At 38.5% G+C, this 15611-nt stretch overlaps 1 protein-coding gene across 6 annotated transcripts in view; it reads left to right on the top strand.

Annotated features, from left to right (window-relative positions):
- LOC137971972 (small G protein signaling modulator 3-like) overlaps window positions 1-15611 on the top strand; it is a 58394-nt gene that overhangs the window by 7644 nt on the left and 35139 nt on the right. For 2 of the 6 annotated variants that reach the window (XM_068818722.1, XM_068818727.1), the window contains exons 1-4: window positions 4979-5143; window positions 8389-8579; window positions 10268-10331; window positions 12019-12152. In XM_068818722.1, coding sequence (XP_068674823.1) covers window positions 5044-5143; window positions 8389-8579; window positions 10268-10331; window positions 12019-12152 — 489 coding nt within the window. In that variant the 5' untranslated portion in view covers window positions 4979-5043. Of the gene's footprint in view, window positions 1-4978; window positions 5144-5350; window positions 5511-8388; window positions 8580-10267; window positions 10332-12018; window positions 12153-15611 lie in introns of those variants that run through there. The other 4 variants (XM_068818728.1, XM_068818726.1, XM_068818724.1 and 1 more) reach the window with 3 other exon arrangements.

The following is a 15611-nucleotide window of genomic DNA, read 5'->3' as shown; positions in this document are numbered from 1 at the left end:
CAAAGCTCATTATATTCCAACGGCATCTACGTGTACCTTTGTCGTTAATTTTTGTACTACATTTACCAAATGTTGTTTTGAGGATCACTTCCATGTAGATGGCAACTTCAACAGGCTTGTTGCTAATAAGAGAGCAGGTATGAATGCAAACTGCATTTCACTTTGTTATTTAAAGTTCTACATGTAACAGTCTTTTATAACTTCAGGCTACTCTCTCATGGAAACCAGGTACTGTAATTTTCCCAACATAATGCCTTCGTTCCATTTCCTCAAGAAAGTGAAGAGGTTAATTGTTTCTACAAGTTTGCCATGCACTGTTTTAAGCAGTAAACATTAATTTCATGGCATGCAAATCAAGGAATTGGCTGCAAGTACATGTATAAGACAATACATGTAGTATGGATGTAAATCCCAGTACTTTTGTAGCTTGCGTGTAATGAAAATAATCTAATATGAATTTACTCTTTTGCCTTACTGTATGTGCTAAAATTAATGTTCATCTACAGTCATCCTTCTCAAAACTGGCCCGGTGATGGCTCAATGAGCTGCCTCCTCAGAAAGCTTGACCGTCTCCTTCCAGTCAGAAAATGTTCGACACAACACAGTTTTGGCTCTCACATAAAGTCACTGGAGATACATGTACTGTAATATAAAAGCTTGAAAAATGCTTGTTTGATGAACAAATTCGCGTCCGCAATATATATTTTTCGTCACTTTAAGTCCCCAGATTGCACTAAACTGTATCTGTGAGTGTCTAAATTAAAAAAATTCCCTAGGGGAGCATGCCCCCAGACCCCCCTTGAAGCTTGCATCCTTTCGGCACTCACTTGGGTACCTAATTCTCACCAAAACCATCTCCACTTTCCTTATAACCTGCTCCCCAAAAATATTTTTGAGAAGGCTGTACAGTATGAGATCATGGGATGCTTAAATTTTTATATTTAGATATTTTTACTTAATTAGTAGTATGTTGGGAAGTGAGTAAAATTATCCTTTGAAAAAGGTTTCTAGTAGATAATCACAGGACGGTATATACACTGTAAGTATATACTTTTTGCACATTTTAATTTCTCACGTTTTGAGCTGTTGTCAAATATTTGCAGCACAAACCTTGCAGGTGGGAATTATAGGAAAGGGACAAGTTTGATTGGTGAAGGGCTTTTCAATTAAAGTCACCACTAGGCAACAATCACGGTTCTCAAGAATTCAATTGTTTGAAATAAATGAAACAGACATAAGTGCCATGTGAGGTTCAAGAGTGTCAGGAGGGATGTTTTCCTTTTAAAGGTAGATTTACCATACAAACTTGTAGGCCTGTTTGCCTGTATTTGTTATTGCCTAGTTTAGAGCTTTGAAAGTTGACTTAAACATAAAGATTTGGCAAAAGTAATTTTTGATGGTGCACAACTGGGTGTTGAATGTTATGAAGCATGTGACTTTTAAGATTATTATGTGAGACTACAGTACATCAGTCTTAGACAATAACAGCTGCAGAGATCAAGCTGTCATTGATTTTGTTGATTTAGATGAAGTTTAACAGAGAGCAGCAACTCCTTTATTGCCGTCACTATGCTTTAACTAAAGCAGCTTGCATGAATTCTTGGCATTAAAGGGAAGTGTTGGGTGAAGTGGCGAAGAAACGTGATTATTCCAGGTGGACTCCTTGTCTCCACTGTTGTTTGCTTTTGTGATGATCCCTCTCACCATGTTAAAGAGGTTGATCAACCATTATGTTGTTTATGGACAACTCCTGTATGGAAGGTCTGAAGAGGAGCTGGAGAATTTCAGAGTTGGTTGTGCAGGGTTTTTCACAGGACATAGGGGTAGAGTTTTGGCTAGACAAGTGGGCTGTGTTGGTGCTGAAGCAAGGGGTTAAGGTTCGTTGTGAAGGAATTGTGTTGCCAGATGGTCAAGTGATTATTGTGGTTGACAAGAATGGATATAAGTACATTGACATGTACTTACCGGTGGTGAGTTCGGAGGGTGTGGCTATTATAATACAGAAGGAGATGAAGGATCAAGTCAAGCAGGTGTTGAGGTTTACGTTGTATGATGCGAGATTTGATTAGAAAATAAGGATGATTGATGCGTGGGCTATACTGGTGTGGCAGGGATTTTGGATTGGAGTGATTGGGAAGTGAGGGGGATTGATGTGAAGAGGAGAATGAGGTTGACGATTTTTGGGGTGTTAAACAAGAAGGGGAGTGTAGTTAGGTTGTACTTGAAGAGGAAGGATGATGGGAGGATAGGAAGGAGGAGGAGCTTGGTCTGTTTGGATATTTCAAGGTGAGTGGCAAGTGGATTTTGAGGGTGGTGGAGAGATTTTGCAGCTGGGAGAAACAAGGAACCAGTACAAGAAGTGGGTGGAGAAGGCAAGGAAGGAAGTGTTTCGGAAGAAGTGTTTGCATGGGAAGTTTATGAGGGATGTCAGTGAAGTGCCTGATGAGAGGTTGTGACAGCAAAGGAAGGAAGATCATTTTGCTGCTCATGAGCAGGCTTGGCAAACAAGGTTTTTTCCGGCCACATTTGAGGAGGATGTAGATCCAAAGCGTAGAGTGTGACATGTGGCAAGGAGGTGGAGTGAGTTGGGCATGTGGCGAGTCACGCAGGTTGTACTGGTTTGGTGCAGAGGTAGTGTCAGAGGAGGCATAACTGAATGTGCTGATGTGTGGTATAAGACGTTTCCAGTCGAAGGATGTGAATGTGGAGATCTGATGGGATATGAGTGTTGAGACAACACAGAAGATGGAACATATAATCATCCAGATGTTACTGTGATGCATCAAGTGGCATACAGGAGTGGAGGTTTGTCGATTTCTCAGTGCAGTGGCATAGGAATGTGGTGACTTAGGAGGATGAGAAAATCACCAACTACTCTTCTCTGGCAATGTAGGAATTCAGAAAGATGCAGCAGCTAGTGTTGATTAAGATTGTACCATTGGTGGGCTGTTGTTTGGGTGTGGTGTCTTTGGTGTCAGTTGGGTTTTTTTTAAAGATCTTGGGATTCTGTAGTCATTGGGACCACCCTAATCCTCCAGAAAATGCTTAGTCTCTAAGCCTCAGGTCCGGGACAGAGGATGAGCAGTGTTTCACCTGCAGAGTTTGAATACCATAATATCATAGAGAGTCAAGAATAATTATTATTATTGTTGAATGTTTCCATAACTTGTCTGTATATATTCCAACCCGGCTGGACATACTCTATACATGTATATTTGAGGACAGGTGGCTATTCGGGGATAGAAAGCACTTTTCGCTGTAATTATTTGTGCCATTCCAAGCAGAGCAGTTTGTTGCATTTCATTGAATCTTTATGTCTCCTGCTAGTAAGGCAACATTCTTTGCCACGCCCTTGTTAATTAGTCGCAATGCAGGACTGGGATTGTTGATGTCTTGCCCTTCAGGGCACAGGGCTTACTGTACTCTACTGTAGTGGACTGAGAGCATTTGCTCCCACCTCTCGCCGTGGCCGGGGTTCGATTCCCAGGCTCAGTGCCCTATGTGGGTTGAGTTTGATAGTTCTACTCTGCCCACAGAGTTTTTTCTCTTGGTACTCCGGTTTTCCCCTCTCTTCAAAAATTGATTTGTGTTAATTTGTTGATTTCAGTTTACAGTGTCCTCAAATAGTGCTCCAGTGCTAGAAGTCTACTGTAGACACTTTAATTATAAATGAAGTTCCTTTAATTTCCTTTCTTTTCCTCATGTTCCACATTTGAGCATTCTCAATTTCAAGGTCTTTGTACTTTGCTAATTTTTTCAATTCCTTCACTGAGGTGAAGGCATTCATTTTCTTGTGGTTCTTGATTATAATAATTGTCTGGATATTAATGTAGTTTGTTGATATTGGTATTAATGGGCATATGTTCCACAGGATCATAACTGTCATTTTCTTTGATGGTGTTGGGTTCATGTTTATACCAAAACTCTGCCTCAGTTGGGATGTCATAGTGTCGACATACTTTCTGATGTATTAATGTCACACACATTTTGAAGATGCAGTATTAGTGGGAGGAAAAAGGCTGGGGATGAAGTGTCATCCAGGACCCGAGTGGCATACTGGCCAGGCATGGAGCACGGCTGTCCTGAGCAGTTTTATCTAGCATGTCAAGCTTCTTGAAGGTTGAGCCAACAAGGGAAAGTACAGCTGTAGATTTGCCAATTTTCTCACCTTACCTGTTGCAACCCGCAGCATCGCTTCAGTGTGGGATGGAAGGGTCGTTACCATCAACATGTACAGTGTACCCCAAACCATTTTTGCTAGAAATGACAAAAGCATATTAAATATGACAACAAATGTATCTGTATGCAAGTATGAAGAACTTCATGTACCTCATAGCAGACTGTACCAAGGGGAGTACCCTCTTAGATCATACAGGGTAGGGTGAGAGGGGAAAACACTCACTTAGCAGTCGAGAATAAAATGAGCATTTCTAAGACAAACAGACAAATCTGCAAGTACAGCTGTACAGCAAGCCACAGAATATTTGATTGGTGTGCCTGGTATTAAATATATTCTTTTTTCACTGGACAGCCTACCACAATGACAGTGGTCCATGGTTGTCATGGTGACCAGTCCATCATTATCAGATTACAACTAAGATAGCAGTCGTTGATTCATTAATTTTACTTCAGACTAAAGTACGGTATACATTAAAAAAAAAGCATACGGTATACATTAAAAAAAAAGCAAAAACTTATTCTTTTTTATTGTAATTATAGATGTCAATCTGCTTCATTCTTCTTTGGCATTTTTAGTATCCATGGGAATTTGCATTGCATTAATAATACATGTACTGTATGTGATTTCTGATAATATGCGTATCAATGATCAATAAAAATAAAACTGAAATATAAGTTGCATTATTGTAATTTCTGTTGACTAAAAAAGGCAGATTACCATTTTTGGAAATGGTTGCATGTTTTAATTGAAATTAATTATTACTTTGTTGCTGTCTACATGTATCTTTGTAGTAGCCACCTTGGAAAATGATAATATATTATTATTAGTTCCATTTGAAAACTCTGGACTGAAAGTGTTTGCAAATGGTCGCAAAGGATATTAAGAAACAAAAGGCTGTTATATTTGGGGGCAAACAGTGGCTGAGAAATGTTGTGTTTTGTTTAAACAAGACGGCACCCTCAGGTACTGCCACATCACTTAAATATTATTGTGGACACAGTTTAACTTTTTCCTTATTACAGTGTAAAATGTGTTTTCTGAACCGAAATCAAAATATCCAGAGTGGCTTCTTTTTGTCATCAAATTAAATCCTGAATATTTTTTAAAATTAGAAACTAGGAAAATACTTTTAACCTTGCACTGAGCTCACTCCAATTGATGGAGATCAAATTTCAGTTTAGCAGACTTCAGAGTATACAAGTTATTTAAAGTAACAATGATTTGCTTTGAATGTGCTTGGGTGCTGCATCAATGGCTGCTGAAGGTGTATCTTGTTCTAATTGGATTGGGATCATTACGTGGAGTTCCATGCTCAAAGTTCACATATGTGGTGAGAACTGCGTTGAGAAAGTGAAAAATCTGTATTAATTTTTGAAAAATTTCATAGACAAATTTAACAAATCAGTCTCTAAATTGTAGGCAGGTGATCAACTTCCAGAAAAGTATAAACTTTTTTGAATACTTCGAACAATATCCTGCACCTTTAGAAAACTTTATCAAATTCAATGTCCAATGGGAAATGCTTCATGTTACAGTATTTGAGTGTTTAGTGTATTACTGTATTTATGTACACCTCTTTTTGTGTTAATCACTGTCAGCAATGTTTTATACTTAAATAATTATTATATGTTTGGTTCGGGATTTTATCAGCCAGGATAGATGAGAAAAGGTTGGCCCTGAGATAGTGAAATACAGTAATATTGTTATTTGAATGTGTTATCTGGGGCCTCTCTGTTTCCTGGCCCTAAAAGCTTTGTGAAACTGCCAACTGCTTGTTTTGGAAAGCCGATCTTTTAACTTGTTTTCAAGGTAACAAAAAGAAAAACGGCTGTGAAGTTTGATGACTTAAACCCTCTCCGTTCTTTAGATACAAAGGGAAGTGACACCTGAAAATAGCCTGAGTGTAAATTTCAGGACTTTCGAGAAACATGCCCCTGAGTTGTTTGTTCATTAGTTTGCATCTAGATTTGGTAAATTGATCAGGAAGTGAGAACAACTCAACAGAAAGTAAAATGAACATTTTGTAATTTTGAAGATTTTTCATTAGTGATAACACTGCAGCAATAAATATTCCTAATAAGAGTCAGCTGCAAAAAGGTAGTTTTGAAAAAAATTCTGACATAATATCTGGCTGCATCTACACTGTAGATGTATATGTAATGCATTAATTTTTTTCATTTACTGAGAGTACTCTTTCTTTGGTTTTGTGGTTATGGGTAATAATATGTAGATCTAATTTTTATTTACTGTGAGTACATGTATCCTTTCCACATTGTTTATTCCTCTGGTTAGAGGCCCAAAGGTATACTTTGTAAGGATTCACCTCTAAATTTTCCAAGTGGTAAACAGCTTCCTTGTGAACTTTGGTTCTTGATGTTAATTCTTTTTAGTAATTATTATTGATTTGAATGTATTGGTGATTATAAATTAATTTTGTAAGTTATTGTTAATTATAGATCATCATGTACAGTGTGTACATCATACTTTTTGAATTACAAGACAGTACTGTTGCAATTGTGAAAGTTAAACGTGTGCTTTACACGCCAAGTTACTGCCATACACATTTCACCATGTACCAGAGATACTTTTCACAATACTTACACAATTAAAATAATTTTTGCAACAGGATCTTTCATGTTTTTTGGTTATCTAAGATAATAAGAGATGATTTCTTTTAGGAGCTTAGAATAAGGGGAAGGTGCCGGCAAATTGGTGGGATCGAGCCACACACATGCACGTAGGTAACAGTGACAACTCTGTGAGCGGCCACCACCAGACACTGTCACACTGAAAGTCTACTTTCAGTTCATTAGTGGGTACCAGATCTAGAGGAAAGTACTTACCTCCAAAGGGACGGGGCACAAGAACAGCTAGGAACAGGATTAAAAGGCAAATGATTGATTGCACATGTAAAATACTAAATTGACAGCAAGGGAGCACTGAAATTACAAAAGCTCCTGAGCCCCCAGGCCACCCCACTCAATTTAATGAGCAGAACTGCTGGCCAGCAATGTATCATGTTTAACCTTGCCTAAATTATATTTAGCCACATGAAAGAAAAAAGAATTATACCTGTTAGCCCTTGGCCATTAAATTTTGTTGTAGCTGAAGAGAGAGATTGGGCAAATATGGATATTTTATGAGGACTAGGTACAAGTTGTTCCTGTAGTGGTTGGTGCACAAGTTTGGTAGTGTAACTAAGAGCTTAAGAATATAAAAGATGACATGATAATGTGGCGAGGATTATACAATGTACATTGGAAGTTACACCAACTTAAAAGGAAAAGTGGTATGAACATGTACATGTACCAGAAGGTGTTGTGGAAAATGGGATATGAACTTCCAATGTGATAGTGTTGTTGAAGTGAGAAGACCTGACATTATCGTAGTGAGAAAGAAGGAGAACAGAAGAACAAATGTATACCGGTAATAATTATTGTGGACATTGCTATCCCTGGAGATAGTAGGGTATGTGAAAAGAATTTGAAAAAATCGAAAAATAACAGGATTTGAAGTGGGAGATTAGAAGAATGTGGAGTGTAAACAGCGTGGATGTAGCACTGGTTGTTGTAGGGGCTCTTGGAAGTGTTACTAAAGAAACTTGGACAATGGATTGAAAAACGGGGGATTCTGAGTACAAGGAGAGTGTCCCCAGGGGACCCTTGGTTATTTGTTATGACTCGCTCCCCTGTCGGCATGAGAACAGCCAGAGCTCAGAGCTAATGATAATAATAAGAGATATGTAAAAACTAGTGATAAAAAGTTAAACTTCCGACGTTTCAGCGACCTCATGACGCCATTATCAATATAGGATTTGGAAATTGGACTGTCTGGTTAACAAAATGCTGCACATCAAACGATTAAGACCGCGGCTGAACGTGCAAACAGATTCAATCCGTGCTAAGTTCTTTGTCTAGCTTTTCTTCACTTATGCAAATTTGGAGTATTTTAGGTATATCTGTTATGAACTTGCATGTTCATTTCCAACTCCTTGATAATGGCATTGTGAGGTCGCCAAAATGTTGGAAGTTTAACTTTTCATCGCAAGTTTTTACATGTCTATGTTTCACAAAATCGTTAATAAGAATTATGATGATAATAATAATAATAATAATAATAATAATAATAATAATAATAATAATAATAATAATAATAATAATAATAATAATAATAATAATAATTGTTATATAAGCTTTTTTTGTTTTCAGCTCCCACTCTGACTGAAGATGATGATGAGGATGGTGGACAGGACAATAACCTTGCTTGGGATGACTCCTCTATCCACGTTGCCAGTGGCAGCACTCCAGTCAATGGCTCCTTTGTTCCTGCCATTGGAGGCCCCTTTTCTGCTCTCACTCCTAGCATGTGGCCTCAAGATATTCTGTCAAGAATTCAACAGGTACCATTCTTGAATTTCTGACACTGTATCACCTTTTCTCGTAATCTTATTATCACATTAAGTTACAGCAAAACCGCCACCTGCTCCATCTACGTTGTCCAATAATTATTTTGAATTCAGTACTCTTTGCACTTAAAAGGGGCCCAGTAGTTTGTAACAGTCAATGTAATTTTGGGATGACCTTAAAATTCACTCCACTTAGATTATATCTGTGTCCAAGGGTTTCGTCTAAAATCAAAAAGCCATCGATCTCAATAATTATTGAAGATTTTCACTTTTAGTTTCAGAGAAAAGTATTTTACAGTGCGACGCGCCTTACCGTGGCCACCTAACAAAGTTTTTTACAAATTGTCCGCCAATCAGGATGTGTGAATTTGATTGACAGCCACGCCTCCTTGCAAAGTTCGCACAGTTGTAAGTTGAACACCGTTGCATGGGTTGTTGGGTTGACGTATTTACACGTAATTGTCGAATGAGAAATTTGTTGGGTGGCCACGGTAAGGCGCGTTGCACTGTAACAGGTTGTTTTGAATTGACATGTCAGTCACTGTATAAAATAATATTCTGTAGAACTTTACGGATCAGTTTAAATCGTGGTGCCCTTTGTGTTGAGAATGGGACTTGTAAACTACAGGTAACAATACTATTGGAATCAGGATGGCTGTCTTTATTGTTTTTAAAGAAGCTGGTTATATACTGTTTTACTAGTACATGTAAGTGACTTTAAGGCTCGGGCCAAATGTCGAACTCCACATGAGATGAACCTAAAATAGCTGAAATTAAGTTCATGGTAAGTCCGACGTTTGACTCAGTTAAGTTCAGTGAACTGTATTTGGATCGACCAGTTGACGTGTTCTATCTGTCTGCCTGATATGGATAGATTGGGGAAGATCGCTTCTGGGACAAATGTCAGACTTCTCATGAGTCTTACTTAACTCCCAATTTAAAAATTTGTGTGATAACATATTATATTTTTTGCTTTTGCGTTTGGTTGGACAAAGGAAATGTATTAGCGGCTGTCAGCAGATTTATGTTATACGATAATCCGGTCTTATCAGAGCTAAATCCTCCTAAAATGGTGTCCTCAATTTATTTTAAGGATACTTTGCCCATGTTGTAGGACGTGAACGAGACTGGATAATCGTGAAAGACTTTAATATGATAGAGCCAATTTATATTTTGAGGAGACATTTTCGTTGACCGTCTCTGTCATAGATCTTTTTTTGAAAGTCCCTACTGAGTTCAGGAATACAGGCAATATTAACATCACAAAGTGTTCCCTATTCTAAACCTTGGTCCTGAAAAATTCAGGCGGCTTCAATGGGATTTGAACCAATGACCTCTGCAATGCTGGTGCAATGCTGGTGCAATGCTGGTGCAATGCTCTACCAACTGAGCTACATGTATATACCACACAGTTGGGAGTAGGTCAATTTGTTGGGCTCAAGTAGTGTGAGTGGGTGGGTACATTCAATTCTGGATATACATGCAATTGTCCAAAGACCATTTTTAGCCCTAGTTGTTCAGAGTTGGATTTGAACCTGGCATGACCACATGCAAATACAGAACCATGGGTCACCTTAACGAAAAGTTAACCTGTAAAAATAGACTTTAAAGATTGAAGTACATGTAGCAGCACTGTAACATGCACGCGATTAGGTGTCATTTTATTGTCAATAACATTCCAGACTGAGGATGCAGGAGATCGCCCAACAGGACACTATGATGAATTTGGATTTATGGTTGATGAAGGTACATGTACTGTTGTGGTTTCTGTTAATTTTCTTGTTCACAAGACAACCCAATATAATGGTTTTAATAGGGCTTCTCCCCTTTGTAGAGTTAAATGCTGATTGATAACCATTTTGAACAACTGTTGCCTCATACTTCTCACCTTTAGCTTTAAGAATGTTGTTTTTTACAGTCTTGTGCTTTCAATAAGGGCATGTACAAAAACCAGGAACACCGGAACACTCCAGAACACCGGAACACCCTGGAAGTAATCCAAAACCCTCAATTTGGCTAACCCTAGACCTAGCTAGGCCTTAAGTTGGTTTTTAGGCCTAGGGTTAGCACACCGGAACACTCCGAAACACCCTGGAAGTTAGGGTTAGCCCTCAATTTGGCTAACCCTAGGCCTGAAAACCAACTCAAGGCCTAGCTAGGTCTAGGGTTAGCCAAATTGAGGGTTTTGGGTTACTTCCAGGGTGTTCCGGAGTGTTCCGGTGTTCCGGGGTGTTCCAGTGTTCCGGTGTTCCTGATTTTAGTACATGCCTTCAATAAGTAATGAAAGCTGATGTCAGCTCCTTCACTTAAGCCTGGTTTTCACTAGCGACGCAAGCACCAAGCACAAGCATAAAATCTTGAGTGCTTATTTCACCGTGAAAACGGGGTTGACGCAAGGATAAGGTACATTAGCACAAGCACAAGGATCAACCTTTTTCCTTTTCCTTTTACTTAATTGTGCTCATGCTTGCATTCGTTTGCGGCGTCTGAAAACAAAATGCAGCATAAGCACGAGGAACTTTGCTACGTCTGGCCAATTAAAGCATTCATTCCAGAATCCCCGCGTCTGAGCATTTGAACAAAATGGTGGATGCCGAGGTGGAATAGATGCTTATGTTGACGTTCGTTTTTACAAGCATAAGCTAACCTTATGCTTGTGCTTGTGTCGCTAGTGAAAACCAGGCTTATGAGAAGTTGGCTACTTTTCCCCAAAACTGAAGTAGACTACCTATCAGGAAAACTCATTTTGGCAATGACGGCTACATGTATTAATCAAGTCATTAGTCTAGTAAAATGTGATCATCAATTTTTCTAGTTTTGAAATGTGGTGTTTGGTGGTGTTCTTTTAAGAATGGCATGCCCCCAGACAGCCCTAGAGAAAGCAGCTACTAGGCTCCTTGTTGATACAGTCAGTTACTTCACTCAACCCACCGCCAACTTACTGTGAAAATTAATTTTATTGAACCCTCTGCTTTTGTATCTGTTGCTCATCTTGTCAACCAAACTAGGTCATTTTGTTTCAACCTACAGACTGTACATGTAGGACAACTTGTCTCAACCTAGATCTAGGTGGTTAGTTGTTTTAACCTTGGTCAATTTGGGGCAGGGACAAAACACAGGTCACAGGTCATTGCTTTGCCAATACAGAAAGTATCCTTCAAACATTCATTAAAGCTAACCTTGACACTGTCTAATTAGACCTAAACAAGAGTTTTTAGGCCTAATGTTAGCATTTGTACATGTGTGTAAATGGTTTGGGTTGTTTCTGTGGGTACAATAATGACCTGTGACCTGACGTGTGTTTTGTACCTGCCCCAAATTGACCTACGTTGAAACAGGTTGACCCAGGTTGAAACAAAATGACCTAGTTTGGTTGCAAATTAACATAAAGAACAAAATGACCTGTGCACAACATATCCATTTGGATTCTTAGATTTAGAGTTTGCACATAAGGACCCAGACCCTGGCAGTTTTGTGACTAGTGAGGATGAAGGAGTCAGATTGAAATGGACAGCTTTCTTGGAGTTTACACAAAATCAGGATGTGGGGGATATGACGTGGGACAAGGTATTAGTCCACCTACAGTCACAGCGTGTTTTAAAATGTTTGCAATTTAATTGTCACTGATATCTGCATTAATAATAATAATAATTTCCTTTGGTCATTTGTTATGACTCGCCTAACAGAAGAAAAGACGGCAATGACAACAGCCAGAACACGATGAAAAAAAAAAATAATAATAACTGCTGGGTGCAAGTTTGTAATATGAGAGAGTGCAGTTCTTGACAGTCACATTACATGTAAATGCTGTTTTTTAACTCATCATTATTAGATGGAATTTGATAAAAGTGGACTCAACCATGATTTGAGGCAGATGACTGATATCTGTAATCAGTAGCTCACTTAGAAAGCTTGCTTGCCGTGATCAACTACATGTAGAGAGCAGATGGCAGGACATACATGTAACTCTAATTGCCACCTGAAGAGGGACATTAATTTTGTAAATTCTACTTGTATTCATGAATTTTTATTAGCATTCTAATGCCAGACAAATTATTAATTTTGTTTTCAATTTGGAACACCTCAGCAAACATACTTTGTACACTGTAACCAAATGATGAAAGCATGTAGTGTGACCATCATGAGCCCACTGCCAATCAGCATTGGTTTTGAATTTAACTTTTAAAATTTAACTTGGCTTGATTTGATTACCGGTATATTCAGCCATGCTATACATGTACAATATACAGAAATGACTGTACAGTGTACATGTACCGTATGTACTGTAGGTGATCCTTGATTTTCCATAAATGTTCCTGACAGTAGCATAGGGGCCCTGGGGTAGTCCATGATGAGAGGTGACAGTGGGTAATCCACAGAGTAGGCAGAGATGTATCCAGGTTTTCAAATTTGGGGGTCCTCTGGACCCCTTTTTGAAAAATTTGGGGGTCCATTGCAGAATTTTGGGGGTCCAGCTAATTAATATTCAAAAATTAATATGCGATCTATTGCCTCTTAATTGCTGCTGCAGTGCCCTTTCAGATTTCTGATTGCAAAAAAATAAAGTATTATCCCTCCCAACGAATATGTACTTAAAATGATTAATTTCTTTGAAACTGTTGTGCCTGTTGATTCATCGATCAAAATGTATGGGCTGTCAAAGCTCCATCAATCACATTGAAAACGTCTTGAGGGATCGAATCCGTATGCTCTAGGAACTGTTGGCTCCAGTTGATAAATGATCTAGATCTCCACAGCAAAAAGAAAACAGAACTGAATCTCAATTTTCCGTAAAAGAGCATCATTTATTTTAACTACACTTGAGGTGTAATTTAGGAACAAAAGAGTAAACAAATGTAAGCAATCGATACACAGTTCATCGTCGGCCCGTGCTTCCTTGACTTCGCCATGGCCAATGTTAATAACCAAGCGATTGAATACATTCAAGTTTCATGCTTACCCTAACACGTTAATTTTAACACTAACTCCGAAGAAAAGTTGCATAATTTGCAAAACAGACAAGTTACGTGCAAAACATAAAACGAGACGATGACATGTGAGCCCCCGGAATTAATATCAACAGGGTCGACAAAACAAAAATTTAACATACTTTGCCTTTGGATTCTCTGTCATTTCACTCACAATAAGCGAACTAATGCTTGAAATTCACTTGGAAAGCATGCAACAAACTGAACTTCGACTGAAATGTTTTATTATCACTAGTGGCAGATCGAAAGTGTCTCCGATTGTCTCATGTAAAAAACAGCTCAGATCATTTCACGCAACACGTGCGAATTCAAAACTGAACTTATGAAGCTGGACATAATTGTTGACAAAATGAAATTATTTGACTACAAAAATCCGAAAATAACAGCTCACCGTGAAATTTCAGGAACTCGATCATTTCTCCGATGTGAGAAATGGGAATGTTCAATTTCCTTGTGAAATACGCCGTTCGCATGTTTTTCCTGGCGTTCGTAATTTGCAGAAACATTTGATTTTTCTCTGCGTCCAACTGGACCCTTTGTTCGATATTCTATGCGTCTAAAAGGAAAACGAGTGCATCCCAGGACGCAATGACGCACTCTGGATACATCTCTGAGTAGGTGGCCATGTTTTTCAACTCTCCCTTTGGTTGTTTAGATCAGTAGCACATTACATGTGTACAATCAGAGTGACACAAACTCCTTCCCAAATATCTTCTTTATTATAAGCCGTACATTTGTAAGATTTCACACAAATAAGGGTAACATGTTTGTCAATAAATATGCAAAGTTTCGTGAATATTCACTGCACTCTTATTTTTGGCGAAATTTTTGTTTGACAAAATTGATTAAAAATATGGCCGTCACGCGTAACATTTACCCAGATGAAATGTTGTTCGATAAAAAATATATCTAGACCAAAACGCCCATTATCGTTTGGAAAAATCTTAAAATTACAAGGACTAAACATACTTTCAACCTAATAACTCAACTTTTCTAAAACTAGAATCTGTATGGTTAAAATTCCAAAAAAGTACCTCGTAGTTAGGGCGTCACGATACTGCTCTGAACTTCTGCAGTTAAAATTAAGGTTCCCAGACAAGTTACAAAAACGAGGTGAAAAATAAAAATACCACCGCAGACGGCGTTCTCACTTTCTGGGGACTCTTTCCTGAAAATATGAACAATCTAGGACCATTCGCTCCAACGCAATAAGAAAAAGTCTGAATCTCAAGCCTTGTGAAACGCTCCATGGTTTGATATGCCATTAAAAGCATCAACGAAAGTCAAACTCTTCCCAAATGCCCGCAATGGATCCAAAACCTTCGGATTGCCGCCACATTTGAATCTCATCTCAAAACGAACGTTCATGAGCATTTCCACGTTAAAATATAAAGTAGGTAGCTCGCAAGAAGAGTTTTTCTAAATCTTAAGCCTTGTGAAACGCTTCTCCATGAGTCTCCTATTACATGTAGGATTTTCTCGCGAGAAAGACAGCCAAACAACATGACCATTTCGCCATGATTTCGGGCAATCCCTTCCATGAAACATCAACATGTGCCCTTGGTAACCTCCCAAGAAGGTTCCAGAAGCTGTTTGTTACGTAACAACTCCAAAAATAGCCGTGAAAACCTCAAGAAAAGCACGTGTTTTAAATGCAAATGTCCCTTCGGGTTGGGTCACGTTCGTTACGCCAGATGGTTTTCAATGGACACAATGGAGCATGAGAATAAAGCAGAATCAATGAGAAGATGGAGAAAAGAACAAAAGGAAAAAAAAAGGCTATCAACAAAGCCCACTACGAAAAAAACAGAAAAAAGCTGATATGTTACCCTAAAGTGTGTAAAATGTACTAGTTTTAGGATGCGCAATGTATTATGGGTAAAAACTAAGATTGCTGACTTGGCAAAAAACTTTGGATTATATGATTGTTTCCTATTAATGGCGATTTTGCTGTGATAATTACGAAGTGTTAATATGAATTTGGACAGATTACTAGATATTTTACAAAATTAAGAGGCCGCAAAGCATCATGGGTATA

This window comes from Montipora foliosa, chromosome 9, assembly GCF_036669935.1.
Source record: "Montipora foliosa isolate CH-2021 chromosome 9, ASM3666993v2, whole genome shotgun sequence".
Lineage (NCBI taxonomy): Eukaryota > Metazoa > Cnidaria > Anthozoa > Scleractinia > Acroporidae > Montipora > Montipora foliosa.
Note: the sequence above shows the minus strand (reverse complement) of the source record. Positions and strands in the feature narration are given on the sequence as shown.